The sequence below is a fragment of the Gymnoscopelus braueri genome (genome assembly GCF_963280865.1).
Source record: "Gymnoscopelus braueri genome assembly, chromosome: 18".
NCBI classification, from domain to species: Eukaryota; Metazoa; Chordata; class Actinopteri; order Myctophiformes; family Myctophidae; genus Gymnoscopelus; species Gymnoscopelus braueri.
Window position 1 is genome coordinate 11,480,763 of NC_137618.1, and position 20,074 is coordinate 11,500,836.

At 41.9% G+C, this 20,074-nt stretch overlaps 2 protein-coding genes across 2 annotated transcripts; one reads left to right on the plus strand and one right to left on the minus strand.

Moving 5' to 3' along the window:
- Positions 1-317: 317 nt before the first annotated feature.
- On the minus strand, positions 318-11,318 carry esd (esterase D/formylglutathione hydrolase). Its single transcript, XM_080412395.1, has 9 exons — positions 11,239-11,318; positions 9,524-9,597; positions 8,224-8,315; positions 5,101-5,199; positions 3,883-4,007; positions 3,133-3,252; positions 2,108-2,206; positions 1,209-1,376; positions 318-656 (listed from the first exon to the last, which is right to left on the minus strand). The coding sequence occupies exons 2-9, from the start codon at positions 9,589-9,591 to the stop codon at positions 576-578; spliced, it is 852 nt and encodes a 283-aa protein (XP_080268521.1). The 5' UTR covers positions 9,592-9,597; positions 11,239-11,318; the 3' UTR covers positions 318-575.
- Positions 11,319-13,646: 2,328 nt separating this feature from the next.
- Positions 13,647-16,695, plus strand: LOC308073477 (uncharacterized protein). Its single transcript, XM_080412403.1, has 2 exons — positions 13,647-13,750; positions 14,755-16,695. Exon 2 carries the CDS (start codon positions 14,778-14,780, stop codon positions 16,236-16,238), a length of 1,461 nt encoding a protein of 486 aa, XP_080268529.1. The 5' UTR covers positions 13,647-13,750; positions 14,755-14,777; the 3' UTR covers positions 16,239-16,695.
- Positions 16,696-20,074: the final 3,379 nt, after the last annotated feature.

Below are 20,074 nucleotides of genomic sequence, written 5' to 3' on the forward strand. Positions count from 1 at the left end.
TGAAAAATGTGGGGCAGAGGTTCTGCTGTGGCATCCAGGGAATGTGTGTGCGCAGTTTCACAGCGACCGGGCCAACGGTGGCGGAGATTAGCTGGTCGCAGACAGAAGGACAGACGGACGGAAGGACGGAAGGACGGACACAGACGGACGGACATGGGGCAAAACATAGTCTCGGCCATGCCTTTCGGCCTGGCGGAGACAATAATGCCCTTTTTAACATTATATCTGAACTCTGGCTGTTCACACAATGCACCATCGGTATGATACTGGCAATTTTGGAAGCCATTACCACCAAAAAAGAAACCAATCACACAAAATACAATCAAGCTTTTATTGTGAAAAGAAAGCGGAGCAACATGCTCCTCTGTGATTTTACCAGTGAATGTCAGACTGTTCACCTAGTTTAGAAGCTAGCTACAAAATAAAACGCAAAAAGCCAAAGGCGTTCTTCTAAGAGCATTTTCGTTTTTAAGTGCCGTGTAGTTTGAAGGCCCCCAAAAAGAGTCTGAGGGAAGGCAGTTGTTTGCATGTCAACGGTCCCGTTGCTGTTGGGTCAGTGCAGGCGTTCATTCAGGTTAGGCATTCAGGTACTTGGCGTGGTGGTTGATGTGGTCGGTCATGAACGAGTACATAAAGAAATAGCTGTGGTCATAACCCTGTTGGAGACCAGATAGAAAAAAACATATATTTCTGCTACAGTTACAGTGATATTCAGTACACCACAACACACAGGTTTATGATTTCTACATTCTTTTCACGGTGCTCGTGAAATGTCTGGTGGCAGTAGAGCTAAACATGTAGCAATGTGTCTCACTAACAAAACTGCAACTACATTGACAGGAAATAAGAAGCAAAAACATACAAACAATCAGGGAAAGGTTTAATCCTTGTGGATTTTACATAGGTTCCAAGGTGGCTCTTCTATATAACAGGGTGGCAATCAGCACCTGGATGCCTTTCTATATTAAAAAGAAAACATCTCTCAGGAATTCCTTCAAGCCTGATAGCCGAGTGGTTAGGAGTGTACCACATTTGGGTGTCAACCCACTGTTTGAGAAATCCCCTCTCTGGATCTAGCAGTGCTAGTGAAACTAACTAGTGTAGCGTTTGCTGGTAATGAAAACCCATGTACACACGTGACTAAACCACGGCTTTAAAATCTTCCTCCTAATAGTCCTTGTGAATGTTTTGTGTGGACGGGTACTGACCGGCTGCAATCTGAAGACCACGGGGATCTTCTTCTCGGAGCAGGCGGCGATCAGGTTGTCGGGGAGGAGTTGACTGGTGGACAGGAACTGGTCATCGCGGCCCTGGTCGATCAGGATGTCGAGCGCGGGGCCCGAGTAGGAAGCCGCCAACACCGTGGCGTCATAAGCCTGGACGGAAAGCAGGACAGGCAGGGAGAGAGAGGGTTATGCCTAAAAGGGCTTTTCATACTGGAAGCTACCGATAAGCTATACTGGTAATTCAATTTCAATGTGAGGCGAGCGTTCAGGTAGGCGGCTGCGGGGCAATCTGACAGGCGTAGCGGCACAATCCCATTAAATTGTCACTTTCATGGTCATTTCACGCACATGCCTGCGTCAATAGTTGAAATGTGTTAGCAACGTGCTGAATTGTGTCTATTCACAGTGCGACCTCGCAGAGCCAAGTAAGAACGCTTCGCTCCCCGTGAGAAAATCCATACTATTTTCTTAGTAGTATGACGGTGTTGCTTGCCATCACATCACTTTTTGGCAAGCGACAGCCTCGCACAATAGAGTATAGGACACATTTCATGTTTTTTTTAATTATTTCTAAGATTAATTTTTGGGGCTTTTATGCCTTAATTTGACAGGACAGTAGGCTGACAGGAAATGGGGAGAGAGATGACACGCAGCAAAGGTCGTCGAGATCGGGAGTCGACCCCCGCGACACGCTGGCAGGCTGGATTACCAGCCTAGGTGCCCGGACGGTTGGCGTTGATTATTTTTAACCTGCATCCTATCGCTCTATCGAGAGGAAGACAGGTAGAAATCAGACAGGCCTTAAGCCGTGCACTCGGCCCAGCATGACTCCATTTCATTTTCAGTACATGTCTTTTAATATTTCCGTTGTCATCACCTACCTCCCAGGTTTTCTTGTCTGACCCCAGGTAGCCTGAAAAGGCCTTCTGGCCCCAGGGACACTGCATGGGGTTACAAATGGGAGCAAAGGCAGACACCGTCTGAGAGAAAGAGAGAGCATGAAAGGGAGAAAGAAAAAAAAGAGTCATAGAGGTGAGTGGGGGAGGAAGAGAGAAATTATTGCAGTGGTTCTCAAAGAGGGGTCCAGGGACCACCAGGGGTCCTTGGGGGGGTTCCAGGGGATCCCCAGCAAAATGTTTAAACTTGAACCCCATTGTATTTTTTGGCTAGCCAATCTACAACTGCACTTAACACATAAGCTGCTTAGCACATAGGTCTGCGTCCTATTAAATAAAACCGTGGGCTGCCAGAATAATCTAGAACGCAGATCTGCGTCCTAATGTTAAATTTTCCGGAAACCGGTTTCCGGTTTTAGCTTGAAAAATGCGGTCTTTAGGCCAAAACACAGTTTTTCACACGGTATAAAAAACGAACGGAGAGCTCCACTTCTATTTTCTTAAGTCTGGGAGACGAACAGTCATCGTCGTCGTGTATCACATCGTACTTAAGTACAAAATCTCAGGGCCAAATTCATATCAATTTGTGGGACCTTGACATTGAAATGTTTCAGAACTACTGGCGTACAGTACAGTATGCTGTATGTGCAACCAATGAAGCCTACTGGCTAGACTGTCTAATAATAAACATTAAAGTACAAGGTGTTTAAAGGGATAAACCCCAGACAGTTTTTAAGTTGCTTGTTTCAGTATTTAGACATTTTATATTTATGTCTATATATTTCCTATACAAACCCTCCTATACAAACCCATTGTAACATTCAAAGTCCATTTTAACCATGTTAGATTAATTGAAAACACGTCCTTTGTTCTACTGACGGATATTGTCTTTCTAATGCGTGAGGGGGCCATGTTTTTTCAATTGCTCTTCATTTATTTCCCCCCAAAAAATATAAAAACCTCACACATTTGTAGAACAATTTCTCGACTCTCTCACTCATATTGTGTACCTTGTATTTCCCAGGGTTCTTCAGGGCACAAATGAGCGCCCCGTGGCCGCCCATCGAGTGACCGCTGACAGACATCCTGTCTGGGTCAGCGGGGAAGTTGGCATTGATCAGCTTGGGGAGCTGGGGGGGGAGAAGTTGTTCAGTGCTCAAGGTGGTCTTGTTCACAGACAGGTACAAAAGACTACTGTTACGACAGCGGCAGCAGTACACCAGTGTTGCCACAAGAGGGCAATGTGACTCCACACTGTCGGATTGGTATTTTATATTTCCAAAATTATCAAGTCACTAAAGAAAAAACTAACAGGAAAAAAGGAAACATACACATTTTAAATAGATAGTGAAATAAAGTAAAAGAAATGTAAAAGAAAACATGAAAAGTTTGGTAAAGTGGCACTGTAAAAAAAAGACAGAAAAAAAGAACAAAGCAGTACATGTGAAAGTGATGCACTTTTTGTTGTATTGTCCTTAGCGCTGGGCAATATATTGATTTTGATATAAGACTAGATATTCTCTGTTGTCCTTTCCTGGTTTTACTCCTTATTTTACACTTTCACAAATTTTCAGAAATAGCTAAAACAGCCGACCTGCAAGCTGACAACACGTTATGTGTTGTGAACTTGTAGATCTGTTTTTGCCACTTTAACATTTTTGAAGAAAAAAATGAAAAAGATCATCTTCACAATATCGAAATTGTCCCTCGCTGTTACTGTTTCACATTAACCACAGAGGTGAAGGCTCCATCCTAGATACCTCCTCAGTGACGTAGGCGTACATGCGGTAGTTGGTCTTCCAGGGGTCCTGGGTGGCGTTGACGTAGAAGCCAGCTCCTGTACCAAAGTCCCAGCTCTCATCTTCACCCTCAATGTTACAACCACCTGACAGAAGAAAGACAGAAGAATGACACCAAGTCGACAGCTTTTTGTTTTCTGTTCTTGTTGCAGGTGACAGTCGTGTGTATAAAACATACTCTTACACAAGTAAGACACGCGAACGCGGGAAGCGAACGCATTTTTTTTTTAATAAATATGAAAAAAAAGAAGAAAAAAAAGTAACCAATAAAAAAATACAAAAAATACAAAATAAATCTGCGTTAAAAGGAGCATCTTACAAAAATACAAATTCACAAAAAAAAAACTGAATGTTTTTGAACAATTCAACAAAGTGTTTGAAGTGCCTGTTTCACCCACTTCCGGGGGGCGGAGCCAAAATCTGAGCCCGAAGTATTTGTTCGTAGACCCCCACTTAGGGGGGGTAGAAAAAGTTTCGGAGCGATTCGGGCACTTTTCATTTAACATGGGGTTTCAATGGGGAGTTTTTAGGAGCCTTCTCCGGGGCGTGGCTTCCGGGGGAAGGGGCGGGCTTAAACGCAACCTTGACAGGTGTGTTCAGTTTTCAAAGACCTTTCATTTGATGTATGGTACGTCTAAATTGGACATTTACTTATCTCAGAGGAGCTGCACACAGGCAGTGCACACAGAGACACAGACAGAGACACAGAGACACAACCCGAGCACGGTTTCATAGTAAGCTCCACTTGCGCGGAGGCGCGCCTCCTTCCGCTGCGTTCGCAACAAGTGCCTGGTTTGTGTTTCGTCTCTGTTGGGGGTGATAGCCTTAAATCTCCACATTTCATCTTTTTATGTGTTTTTTTCCCCCCACAAATTAAACAGCAGCTCTACAAGCTCACATCCCATCATGGTGCATTGTGAACTTGCAGATGTGCAATGTTATCCTACATGTTTAAAACTTTTCACCTATAATAACATGCCCAAAAGGGAGATACCAAGTTTAAAGTAGTTACTGTAAGTGTGTCTTACTTTTTATTGAACCATCCAACATTGGGACATTTGGGTTATTTTTCCATTTGCTGAAAAGTAACGTTTTGGACATACAAGGGGTGTGTGTGTGTGTGTGTGTGTGTGTGTGTGTGTGTGTGTGTGTGTGTGTGTGTGTGTGTTGTGTTCCTACGTGGGCTGGTATCCGGGGCGACGAAGATGATGCCGTTGTCGGCAGCAGCCTGTTGACTTCCTGCTTTGGTGATGACGTTCTGCTCCGTGCACGTGAGTCCTGAACACACACACGCAAACAAACATGAAGTTCTGAACGTGCATGTGAAGCCTGAACACACACACACACACACTCAATCATGAAGTTCTGCTCCGTACACGTGAGTCCTACACACACAACACTATCTGCTATTTTTCACAATGTTTTAAAATGTTCACTGTTCGCCTATGACATGCCCAGGTTTAAGTGCCATTTATTGCATGAACAGTACGGCTTCGAGGATTTATTGATGAATAACGTGAGTCTATCTTCAGTGCCCACATCATGGGTGCGGCAATGGACTTGTTGACTGTTGGTTGAAGTCGTCTCGCAAGCCATACTGATGCTTGTAGAAGCACTGGCGTTATCAGGCCTGGCCATGGCAGGCATGAGATATGTGTGGCAACCCGACCGGTCTGTTGAGAGGCCTTTTGACTGTGTGGATGCTCCTTCCCTTTATCATTACTGACCAGAGCCACTCCCCCATGTTGCCAAAGTCAAACGTTTTGCTGCAGAGAATGCATCCAGCGCGGCTTGATTCTGCCTCTAACTCTCTCTCTTTAGGGCTGTCACGATTATGAAATTTCACTTGACGATTAATTATCACACAAATAATGGCGATAAATGATTTAATTGTATTTTTGTCGTTGAACACCGGAACGTATGGTTAAAAATTCCATCTCTGTTTGGCTTTTAGACTTTGAGGTTGCACAGGGCAGATATGACAAATGACCTTAATATCCAAAGAAATATCTGACATATTTAATAACTTTATATAGTGGAAATAGCCGATCTACAAGCTCACAACGCTGTGAGCTTGTGGATCTGCCATTTCCACTATTTTTGAAAATGATTGAATATTGGAACATTTTTCAACATACGATTATGCAAAGATAATTGTGATTATCTCAAATAATTGCGATTAGGCGATTATGTAATAATCGTCATGTATTGTATTTGTCGTTAGAACGCCATTCGTTATTATGTTATAGATATTTTTGGGAGCTTGGTGGTTATTGAAAATATATCAATAATAATACTGTATATCCCATTCCTCCAGATAACTGTCAGTAAGTAATTCCACAGTAAATGGCCCACAGACCTATTCAGTGAGTCAGGCTGACTGAGAGGGCCCTCAGTCAGCCTAAACCACTGCCATGCACCACATGGAAGTTTTGCAACCACCATAGACACTGGCTGTCATGTCTGCACTTCCCCTGTGCACCTGTGAGCTCTTATTTTGGGCATGACAGCCACTATAAGGCAGCCTGGAAGTCAGCCAGAACAAAAGTGGCCCCACTGCACAATGTTGCCCTGAGGTAACGAAACAAAACAACAACAACACAGTTTCAGTGTATAAATAAAAACAAATTAAGGCTTTAAAACAATCAAACTTACATCTGTATACTCTATGTGTTTTTTAACATTGTGCATTTAACATTTGGTGGCACAGTGTCCCATGCGGCTTTGCTTCTAAAAAGGACTGCTTCAGTGGTCTGTGCGGCGTTGCACTATATTAAAATAAGCAATACATGGAACCTATTTTGCATAACATGTTAGGGGAATTTTTTATTAACAAAACTTAAACCGTTTAGACCGGTTGTAACCAAAGAGAGAGGGAGTTTGTGGACTTTAAAACAAAACATGAGGTGACAAATCATAATACTTCAGTATTCAGTTTCATATCGTATTATCACAGTGACTCTGCGATTCTGAATCATAAAGTACTGTATGTATAGGAATTCCAATTTTTGCTTAAAGTAATACTAGGTAACGTTTTCAACAAAACTAAAGTTAAATTGTATATCTTTTGCGAGTGGCAAAAGTTTCACAACACCCACTCCGTGAATTTCACCCCCGGAAGCCTTTTATTTATATATTTTCTATTGAACGTGTACGGGGGGGACTTTCCCGGGAAAATGACGTTCCTGGCCAACGTCATGACGTCGTGGCCGACGTCCTCAGGAACTACCGCAACGGTTTCCTGTTTGGCCAGGAACTACCGCGCTATTAACAAAAAGGAACCTCACGCTGATTTTAAGATAATGTAGGATTGGAAGATCGAAAAAGAACAGAAAAAGAAAGCACAGCTCATGGTAACTAATGCTCCACTGGCTAAGAGAAACGATCCGTAGATAGTATAAAACAATTAAAAGATCGCTTTTTGAAACGCTTCCGGCTTCCGGTGAAAACGAATGGAATTCTGGGTAATCGAGGACTAGGGAAATTGTATGCAGTGACGGTAGTGACCAGCAGAGGTTGCTAAAAATCGTTATTTGTGATTCTGCATTGTACAACTTTAACCTGTCTTGATGGAGTGAGCTTAACTGCATCTTTCACAAAACTGAAAACCATGCACTGTGAAACAGGGATGGGACGTCGTGTACACTCTACGACTGGTTTTAACGCAAGTGCTTTATTCAGGGACGCACTGTGTCTCCACACTACAGTGAGTGCAGCGTCTGCCAGGGACCAACCTACACCCACAGTGACAGCTGAACCCAACTGCTTCGTCCAGAGCGTGACGTTAACTTAACTCCCATGGGAATTATCCAACTATTACAGCTCTTTCGGTTGTAGATTGCGCATGAGACTGTCTTGTTGACAGTCTCATGCGCTCGCATGTGTGTACAATGAAACAATGGACGCGCATCCAAAGCATCATATTTGTACACACCGTTGTCTAGTTTGGAAATAGCTTTGAGTAGGCAGGCTCGTCAGGACCCCCCATGCGATTTCCCAGCGTAGCCATTGTGATTGCCCCGCCACCCTCCTAAAACAATTTCTCCTCAGATTCGCATGAATCACACAGATGACCTCATTTGGATTCAAACCGGTGATTATCGCTGAAAAGTTCTTTAAAAAAAAGTTTGCGCCTGCATATCATGATATTACATTATCCAAAATCTCAGACGATATCTAGTTCCATATCACAATCGCATCTATACTATTGCCTAGCCCCAGTGAGAACCCTGCAGCCGAACAGCCATGGAAGGAGAAACAGCCGGCTTGCACACAAATGAGTGGGTAGAGTAGGCAACTCACCAGAGAGCCAGTACATCACAGGACACTTCACGTCACCCTCTGCCTTGGGGGGCAGGTAGACGGCAAACTTCATCTTACACTTCAGCTCAGTGCTGCACAGAGATTAAATTAAATTAATTTCAATACAAATATATTATAGTACGAAATCACAACTTGTGTCAAGAAGACACTAAACAAATTGAGAAGAGACCTGACATTGTCCTCCCCCCACCATCCACCACCCTGAGCAAGCATTGTTTTGCATAGTGGCATTTATGAAGCTGTGGATTTCTCTCATTTCCACGTCTAAGTTGCAGGTTATTTATGTTTTTTTTTGTTAACAGTTTTAAAAAAAAAGTGATCTACATTATAAGGTTGAAGTTTTCTGTGTGTCCATCTGTTTGTCTTTTATGCATGCCTGCATCCCAGTCAGACCGGGCGGCAACTTTCCATAACAGTGTGTTATGATCCGTGGAAGGTTATGATGGCAAACCTTATTATTTTATTCTTTAATATTTAACTTTCTTTCCATAGCAGCAGTGTGCTACGATCTGGGGAAGGTCAAGTGGAACTTTTTGAAAGGTTTTATATATTACAACTTTAATTTTACACTGGAAGTCAATGGAGAGGTGGCTTGGTCTGAAACTTTGCACAAAATATGTAGATTTCCACGACGTCATAGATGATTAACATCGCAAATGACATCAGTGATTGATGGCCAATTCGTCTTTTTGTAGTCCGACGTCACTTCCGGGTCCAAGAGGCACCAGCGCCGCCCACTCTTCATTATAAACAAACATGTCGAAACCTGTAAATATTTTTACAATAACCTCCTTTTTCAGAATAGAACCATTGAGGGATAATAAAGGTCTTAATGCTAATATCATAGACAGTAAAAAAGTAGGCTAATATATATATTTATATACATATTTATTTATCATTATTATTAACATTATAATATTCATTTTTCATACATATAGATAGATAATAACGATTTCCTCTTCTCTTTGTCGTTGTCAGGAGAGCGGTAGAATGACACTTTAGTCGTTATTTTAGTCTCAGATCTGTTAAAACAGCGAGGGACACAGCACTGCGCATATTGGCAAAACACACACTTGGACCCGGAAGTTGTTCTGACGGGGCGCATACGTCACGGCAACAGAATAGCCTCCTTGTACTTTGTGCCCAGTGCTCTTTATATTATTTGCCTGTCTTTTCACGGGCTTCTGTGTCAGAGTGCATGTCATATCAGAGACAGAAATCGTACTACAACGTGTGTGTCGTACTACAACGTGTGTGTCGTACTACATCGTCATCTCACCTGTCATGTTCGAACACCTTCTGGTAGCCGCCTGCACACTTGTTGGAGGACACTTGAGTTAGGGCCATTCTTATCTGCAGCAAAAACACAACCATCAAATATGTTGCACAACAAGTTCACGTTCAAATGCACTGCATCGCACCAGAAACCTGTGAAACATTATGACTGATTTGCCTTGCCTTTTATGCACAAAGGCCAATGTTTTAGATCAGTTACTTCCTTTCTACTGCTGTGCCTCATGTACACATTAGCACCTGCTGCTATTACCTCGTGTACATACATAATATTAATGATCATACCTGTGATGGGACATGAATAAAGCGGATTCCAATTCTGAATGGAAGCATTGGTGCTGCTGTGCACTACTACTGAACACAACTCACAGCTCTCTCTGTGTGTGTGTGTGTGTGTGTGTGTGTGTGTGTGTGTGTGTGTGTGTGTGTGTGTGTGTGTGTGTGTGTGTGTGTGTGTGTGTGTGTGTGTGTGTGTGTGTGTGTAAAAATAGAATGCATGGTGGGTGAAGAGTTGCTGTAGTAGTTAATAATCAGACAGCATGACGGCCACATTGCCTTTCAACCCACTCATAGAAGCTGTTGGCTTGTAACATGTAACTGACGGATACAACTCAAAGAAAGTACATTTACTCAAGTACTGTACTTAAGTACAATTTTAAGCACAATTTTGAGATATTTGTACTTTACTCTTGTATTTCCAATGTCCAATTTCCAATACTTTTACCACACAATAATTATTTGAAAACTTTAATTACTAGTTACTTTGTAGCCATGGTTCACATGACGCTTGTATACAAGCGTCATGGTGCCGAGTCCCCCTGGTCTAAAGTTGTGTTCGATTTTTTCACATTGCCATCTCTCACATAAACATAAACGTTCAGATTTCAAATGTAAAGTGCTTACCACCGAGCCACGGATGTTACAAGGCGATGCGGACCGCGATGAGTACTCGTATCTCCCGTATTGTTAAATAAAAAGCATTTTAATCCCATCGCCGGCCATTTTCTCCAAATTGTCTCCGATACTTTCAACCATGCGACACTAATGGTTGGGAGGTGTATTGCACTCTGATACATTACAAAACCAAAATTAAAAAAAAAAGAAAATGGCCGGCGATGGGATTAAAATGCTTTTTATTGAACAATACGGGAGATACGGGTACTCATCGCGGTCCGCATCGCCTTGTAACATCCGTGGCTCGGTGGTAAGCACTTTATATTTGAAATCTGAACGTTTATGTTTATATGAGAGATGGCAATGTGAAAAAATCGAACACAACTTTAGACCAGGGGGACTCGGCACCATGACTGTCATGGTATGACAGTCATGTTTCAGGGCTAGTTACTTTGTAGATTTCGATTATCATTACAAAACATACATGAACTACTTAAACCCTATATACGTTTCGGACATTAGAAAATAGCAGATCTACAATGCGATCGCTTGCTTGCAGATCTTTAATTTATTTTTTTGCAAGAAGCAACACTCTCGCGATATGAAGATCAGCTTTTAGCCACTAGGAGCTACAGTACTGTACTGTACAGTACAGTACTGTACTGTACAGTACAGTACTGTACGCAGCGTTGTAAGGAAGGAAGCTGCTTATAAAGTGAATTATTGATGAGCGTTGATCCGTTGTGAGCGACAGACGACCGATATGTCGGTTTAAGCGAGCCATAAGCACAGTTGCATGTAACGTACCTTTGTTTTGATCCCAATGTAATGCTGAGCTCAGACAACTGACAACTCCCCTGCTGCATCAGTGGGCTGACTGGCTGCCGGCAGTGTTGCCAGATTTTGCGTGAGAAATAAGCAACCGGGACTGGGGAAAACAAGCTCAAAAGAAGCGACTGTGCTTGCTACGTGACTGAGCCCAGTTTAAACCCATTTTCAGTGGTGGAAAAAGTACTCAATACTGCAGTATAGAAATACTTTGTTACAAGTAAAAGTAAGGTATTCCAAATTTACTTGAGGAGAAGTACAAAAGTATTGGTATCAAATAATGTACTTAAAGTACCAAAAGTAAAAGTACTCATTTCACAAGTTCAAAATGTATATAAATCTTTTGAAAATATAGATCTACAAGCTCACATTGCGTCGCATCGGGACGCATTGTGAGCTTGTAGATCGGCTAGTTTCAAATGGGTGTAAAGTGATTAATGCATGTTTTGTGATAATGATCTAAATCTGCAAAGTAACTAGTAACTAAAGTGTTCTAATAATTGTAGTGGAGTAATAGTACAATATTGCCCAAATACACAACTACACTTTAGAAACGAGCCCCAAAAAAACGCAACCCGCCGCAACTACCAATATTTACCAGCGAGAAAAACAAGCCCAAAGTCGCTTATAATAAGCGGACATGGCAACACTGCGCTCGAGCAGATAACGGTCTAGAGCAGTGTATATCAACCCTGGCAAACGTCCCAATTTTGGGCCGGGGCTACTGCTGAGGTGTGCCGCGCCATTTGAAGGAGGTTTGAAAAAAAAAGATTTTGAAAAAAAAAAAAAAAAAAAAAAAAGTTTTTTTTTTTTTTTTTTTTTTTTTTTAAACAATAATAATAATCAGGCATGCAAACAGCCCCGAGGTGAAAAGGGTGACAACATGCTGTTTTTTTTCGGGTCAGGTGTCACACTATTGCCCTATTTGGATTCAAAACGGCTAGTGGAAGCTGAAAAGCTACAAGTTTGCATGTCTGAATAATGCAAAAACAGAAATATTTGTTTGCATTTGCTTTTTTTCTCCCCCATATATTTTCATGATAAAAAAGTGCGTATCGTATCGAAATCGTATCGAAGTTGTGTGCCCAATATCGTATCGTATCGTTTCGTGAAATGTGAAAATTGGCACACCCCTAGTGTGTGTATATAGATATACCGTATATATATATATAATTATATATACCGTATATCTAGGTGTGCCCTGGGATTTTTTGGCTATGCCAGGTGTGCCTTGGCACAAAAAAGGTTGATAGACACTGGTCTAGAGTCCCGCCCACACTTAGCAACAATAAGACTTCCGGTGGACGATCTCTTCAGAATAAGAGTGCCCTCTAGAAAAAACAGAAGCCATTGAAAACCATTGGAAAACGGTTCATTTGCATATTAAAACTATAAATTAGGCATTTAAACGAAGCTATACAACACAAATTATGTTTCTGTGTAACAAAAACGGTTTTGATAACATTAATAATTTATCTAAATGGATAAATGCTGTTCAATGGAGTGCATATACAAATTGGACACTGGACAGGAGACGGCTCTTCGTGCCAGCACTTGTGACATACGCACGCGTTCGGGGAGACCTCCCCTACAACGCCACACTCTCCACTAAGCCGAAGAGGTGTGAAACAAAGTGTGGCAGACCGTCCAGTGAGGTCAGAGGTCAGAAAAGTGCAGTTTTCAGACATTAGTGGACACTGGACAGGAGACGGCTCTTCGTGCCAGCACTTGTGACATAGGCACGCGTTTGGGGAGACCTCCCCTACAACGCCACACTCTCAGCTAAGCCAGTGAGGTGTAAAACAAAGTGTGGCAAACCGTCCAGTGAGGTCAGAGGTCAGAAAAGTGCCGTTTTCAGACATTAGTGGACACTGGACAGGAGACGGCTGTTGGTGCCAGCACTTCTGACGTACGCACGCGCTCGGGGAGACCTCCCCTACAACTCCACACTCTCAGCTAGGCCGGGGAGGTGTAAAACAAAGTGTGGTGGACCGTCCAGTGAGGTCAGATGTCAGAAAAGTGGACCCCCAGCCGTCAAAAGGCACGTTTTTTTCGGGCTTGTAGCCCAGGGACCGCGGAGGGCGTATTGGATCCAGGTCGGCGAGGTGCACGCGGTGGGTCTGTGGGTCGCTCCCCGGGACAACTGCGGTCGAAACACTGAGGTATAAGAGAGAGAAATTAGAAAAACATATTTACTTTCAGCAAATCTACCTAGTAACAAATCTACCTAGTAACAATTTTTTCAAAAGACGAATCACAGCTTGGTGTAAACACGCCCACTTGTGACGGCACTTGGTGTGCACACGCCCATTGGTGTGAACACGCCCATGTTCCAGCGCCAAATTTGCCTGCAGTTACCCATACTTGCTAAACCGGACCTCTGGTTCATTCAGCTCTTTCGCTTTCGACTTCTTCTGGAGCTGCTCAACTAGGAAAGCAACAATAACCTGAACCTCGCGATTGGTTTAACTAGCGGATAGCCATATTATATGTAAGTATATGTTTAATGCAGTGGTGTAAAGTAATTGTCGATGAATTGAATACACAGGACCCCAATGGAAACAAGCTAGGCTTAGAATACATCATAAATTACATCTACGAGAGTCATATTCTACGGTTAGAAACAAGTCATATGCTTAATTGGGTTTTAATCCTTTTAGCAGACCTTGTATTGAACTGTACTTCCTGTGCTTTTTTTTCAAACTGTTAATAAAGTATGTAATCAATCAATCAATCAGTGCTTTTACTTCTATTCTACTACATCTCAGAGGCAAATATTGTACTTTTACTCCCCTACAATTATTTGAAAACTTTAGTTTCTAGTTACTTTGTAGATTTTGATTATTATTACAAAACATACACCCACTTCATCTCTATATACATTTCGGCCATTTGAGAATAGCAGATCTACGAGCTCACAATGCGTACATTTTGATACCAATGTACTTTTACTCAAGTAAATATGGAATTCCGGACTTTTACTTGTAATAGAGTATTTCTACATTGCAGTATTGATACTTTTAATTAAGTAAAAGATGTGAGAACTTTTCCCACCACTGGTTTAATGCACAGTCATTGTATTCTTGACGCCTATTTTTTTTCCTTCTGTGGTTGCGCATTGCTGGGGGAAAAAAACAGTTGTGTGCGTGCGTGCATGTGTGCGTGCGTGTGTGTGTGTGTGTGTGTGTGTGTGCGTGTGTGCGTGCGTGCGTGTGTGTGTGACTGTGTGTGTGTGTGTACGTAACTGTGCATGTTTATAGTTACATTATTTGTATCCACTATTTATGTTTTTGTCTAGATCTACCCTGTTCATTTTTTGTTTACAAAGCCTAAAAGTCAAACAGAAACTATTTTTCAAAATGTATTATACGTTTTAATGTTCTAAAAACGTATTAAATTGTTAATCTCAATTATTTGTAGCCTATACCAATTAATCGTCAAGTACAATTGCATGATCGTGACAGCCCTAGCCTAACTTGTGAATTGTCTTTGTAGGTTGATGCTCCATTGCAAACAGCATGGCTACGCCTAATCCGTTCGGTCTTGCTGGACTAGCCAAACTCCGGGGGAACTCCACTGCAAACAGTATGGCTAGGCCTAATCCATTCAATTTGGCTGGACTAGCCCAGCTCTGCCCCGACGCAACCAGCTGGTACGCCCGAATCCTGGGGCCCCCTGGACCCCAACGTGACTACAACCTCATGAGCCGTGGGCTGTTTGCTCGGCAGATCCGGGTTTTGCTAAGAGAAGAAGGACAGATACTAAATGATGACTTGCGGATGGGAATTGCAGCCCTGTCCATGGTAGGCGGATGTCTGGAGAACTTGCCTGCAGAGCGTCAGGCTGGACTCCAGCTATGTCAAGATGTCATACGCGCGTCGTTTGGTGCACATCCTCTTCCAGTTGGAAAGCTTGTCACAGCTGTTCAGATTGATGCCCTTCAACTGATCTCTGGAGAGCTCCCCGTAGGGTTCCCGGTGGTCCCAGATGAAAAGGGATTAGTCTCACTTCATGCCGACCGTTGGAGGCAGTGGATCGATCAGATCACGGCAGCCGACGACCCTGTCAGAGCTGATGCCAACCAGCCGTCTTGTGCACCCGCTGGTGCGAACCCTCAACCCGATGCCGGGGAGCTCCACCCGTGGGCCCTTGGGGGCTACCTTGATGTTGATGTTTCGAATGGCGAAGCAAGCCATGTCCTGGTGGACGGTGCTTCGCCCCCCGTTTTGGAGGTGCTGTTGATTGCAGCGATGCAGCCCCAAGGCTCCCACATGCGGAATGATGTCATGAATCTGTTGGTGTTGGGGACAACGATTTTGACATCGGGCGGAAGCATGACCCATGCCGAGCTTCGCAGGGTTATCAACCGTGCTGGCCGAGAAATTATGGCGGACAGGCTCGACTTTTCATGCGAGATGGTCATGAGGGGCTGGGACTTCCTGTCCAAGGTTTGGCGAGGAAACGAATCAGTAGACTTCCAGCGTGTATTTCACCAACTCCAGGAACAAGTGAAGCCTATTTCACCCCATCTGAGCCTTCTATGTGAGCAGACAGAGTACAAGGGGCTCACAGGGATCGTGACAACCGTAAGGGCTATGAAAAGGTTTAAGGACTTCCCATGGCAGAATCTCGCAGATATCATACACACCACTACAGGGGTTGATGAGTTGAAAGTGGCGGCAGATTTTGCGGACTACATCGATGGTGGTGCTGGGAGCCACTGGTCTGGGTGGAATTTTGCCCTGTGTCCGCAAATGCAAGGGAACTTCAAAAAATCTAAATTTGCTAACCTGATGTATGCAGCTACCCGCTTGAGTGGCGGCCAAGCACGCTTTGACAACCTTACCCTCCCTGTCCGTCCAACTATCGACAACTGGGTCGAGCAGTACTGGATTCAGTCCAGCTCCAGAGGTGGTCAAACAGATAATCCTGACCCTGATCATGGCACAGGCCCAGAGACAGGCAGCAGCACTCCATGATTCACAGCATCCATGTTTAACCAGCCTCAGAACTCCAGATACTGAAATATCTCTCCACCTCTTCACTTTAAATTGCATGTGCCTTGTTAAGTGTTATAGCTTTGTTCCAAACATATTGTTAATGTGGCTGTTCATTATTTTTCTTTGACATAAACAACATTACATGCTCACTACCAGAAATTCAATTACCTCTAAACTATATACATTTGATGCTACATTTCAAGCTAAATTCAACATCAATACGTTGAGGATGTGTTAATAGTGATGTATTTGAACTAAATCTGTTATTATTCCATTGCTGCACCTCATGTATGATATCTGTTACGATTGCTCCTGCTATTTAACTGCCCCATTCATTGCCACTTCTAACATGCACCTATCTATCTATCTTACTCCACTCATATCGATATATGACATATACTGTATGACATGCTTGTATGTGTATCTGCTCATATCAAGAATATTTGAATATCTAACCGGTTTTCCTTATTCTCTCCTCATTCTCTATTCTTCTTCCCTTTCCTGAAAACTACAAATGATGGGAGCTAGTGTGAAAAAAAAAATCTCTTTTTTTACACCTGTAAACGTGTCAATAAAGTTGAAGTTGAAATGGACCCCAATTCCATTAGCATCATTCACCAAATTGGTGCCCTGTGTGTGTGTGTGTGTGTGTGTGTGTGTGTGTGTGTGTGTGTGTGTGTGTGTGTGTGTGTGTGTGTGTGTGTGTGTGTGTGTGTGTGTGTGTGAGTGAGAGAGAGAGAGAGAGAGAGAGAGAGAGAGATGTCCCATTCCTAATGGGTATTTGATGTTATTTAGATCTAAACAAAGTGTTCAATAACAATATCATTACTGCTCCTCAAAGCCCCCATCCTACATCTGTCCTCTGTAGCCTGCAGCCTCTGCTTTCACTAAAACGGAACACATTTATTATCACACTAACTCCAATGTCAATCAATCCATTACATGATCCATTACAATGGCTGAAATAAAACCACACCACTATATTTTTGTTTTCCAAACACATCCTCTTTGAGAAGAAAAAAAAACATCTAAAACCAGACATGTCCAAAGTCCGGCCAGCAGGCCCATTGTGGCACGAGGGCAGATTTTATTTTAAGCCTGTGGCTTCTTTCTTATGATGTATTATTTATGGCCCAAGAAGCACTGTCAACCATACACTTTCAAGTTGCAATTTATCTTTTCACCTCAGGGTGGCAGCCCCATTCTGTAGCTCTGCTTGGCCACGCTGATGACCCCCCCATAGACATGACGTTCCAGCATGGTGTCTACTGCAGCTAATACATAATGAGGGCTACTGCTTCCAGAGGCGATGCAAATTACAATTGGTATTCACTGAGAGAGTAGAAACAATTGTGTTTTCTTTTATTTGCCAGCAGTGTTGCCAACTTGCAGTGGTGTAAAGTAACTTAAGTAAGTACTTAAGTACAATTTGAGGTATTTTTTACTTTACTGGAGTATTTCCAGTTTTCAGTACTTTTACTTCTACTCCACTACATCTCAGAGGCAACTATTGTACTTTTACTCCACTACAGTTATTTGAAAACTTTTGTTAATAGTTACTTTGCAGATATAAATTATTACATTATAAAACATACATTAACCACTTTAGCCCTATTTTATACATACGCTATTTGAAAATAGCCGATCTACAAACTCACAACGCGTTGCGATGCGACGCATTGTGATCTTGTAGATCTGCTATTTTCAAACATTTTAGTACTTTTACTTTTGGTATTTTAAGCACATTTTGATACAAATACTTTTGTACTTTTACCCAAGTAAATTTTGAATTTCTGACTTTTCCTTGTAACAGAGTACTTCTACATCGCAGTATTGATACTTTTACTTAAGTAAAACATTTGAGTACTTTTTCCACCACTGCCAATTTGCCATTGTTAATTCAATGTGAAAGTCATACAGTACAAATATGACGGTTGACAGCTTGCTAAACCACTACAGCTCTACACAGTGTACTATACACTTTGTTGTATAATGAATAGGAAAAGTAGCCTATTTACAAGGAGGTGCAGCGAGGTATTTGTATCTTCATCATACTATCAAATATGTGCCCGTTTAAAAAACAAGTTTGGATGGCCCTATCTTAAACTAACAAGTATCACTCCTGTAATGTAGGCCTACATATAGTCTAGATGTGAGTACTGTCTTTATGCCAGTGTATATTACCGTTGTCACTGATTTGTGTGCCCTTAGCAGCTTCTTAGGCAGTTTGTAATCAATCTCTTTATCTCTAAATAAAAACAAATAAAACCTGTATGTGTGACTGTAAAACCCCTTGCCTCCATCTCTTGTTCTACAGGTCTCAATCATGACTTTTCAACCCTAAAGTTAATCATCTTTTTGGGGCAGCCCCTAGATTACTAATTTAAAAAGTGCACATCATAGCTTTATGCTTAATTTATAGTATGACGAAGTATAAATTGGACTTTAAATAAACCGTGGCCATAATGTGTTTCTCTAATTCTGACTGATAACGTGGTCCCAGTTCAGCGAGCATGAAATTGAAAGTGGAAGTTTTGCCGTGCTCGTATCTGTCTGTACAAAGAAGGCTGTATTTTTAGGGCAGTGGTTCTCAAACGTTCTCAAACGTTTTCATGAATACCTAGGACCCCAATGGAAACAACAATTGGTATTATCCTTTTAGACAAATTGTTTGACTGCTGTTTTACATTTCTGTAAATTAAAAATATTCAATCAATCAATCAATGTCAAGGACCCCTAAATTGATATGTATTAGTCTGCATACGCAGACCCCTACCTGAAAATGTTTTGTAGAGACCCCATAAGAGAAGATTTGTTTTAAAATGTTTCCATTTTTTTCTTCATGATTTTAAAAAGTTTGTACTTTTACTTTGGTACGTAAGTATATTGTGATGGCACTATACCTTTGTAATTTTACTCAAGTCAAATTTATAATAAAGGTATTTTACCTGTAACAGAGTATTTTTATTTGGTATTAAACAGTAAGTAAGTCAAAAAGAAAAGTACTTCTTCCACCACTGACCTTCCCATGACAGGTTCCATGCTGCATGCATCACGTTGTTTTTATGGAACTGGCAAAATAAACAACACAATACAATGTGAAACAGTGGGTGAAATTATTTTCCATACAAGCTTCCGTGAGTTGCCGTTGACAAAAAGATAATAAGAAAAGGAACATGTCAAAACAACATGAAATATACATAAGGTGTCTACTCAAACAATGGAATGGAAATAAAGCAGTGTCTCCATCTCTTGTGCAAATAAGAGCCATCACTTAGCAGCAGATATCAAATACCGATCAGAGAAAACAGATCAGATCTGCAAACAAGCTGAAAAAACCCAGGTCAACTCCTGGTGAAGGTCAATCAATAGATGTTGGCAGGTAGATTCTCACTCATAAACACGTGACCACAAAGGCTCTGACTCGAGTCCAGTCCAGCAGTGGTGGAAGAAGTACTCATTTATTTTACTTATGTAAAAGTATCGATACTGCAATGCAGAAATACAGGTCCAGAATTCAAAATGTACTTGAGTAAAAGCACAAAAGTATTGGTATCAAAATGTACTTAAAGTACCAAAAGTAAAAGTACTCATTGTGCAGAATGCCCCATTTCACAAGTTCAAAATGTTTTAAAAAATCTTTTGAAAATAGCAGATCTACAAGTTCACAATGTGTCACATCGCGACGCATTGTGAGTGTGTAGATTGGCTATTTTCAAATGATTTTTTGAAGTGGTTAGTGTATAATAATCAAAGTAATTAGTAAGTAAAGTTTTCAAATAATTGTAGTGGAGTAAAAGTACAATATTTGCCTC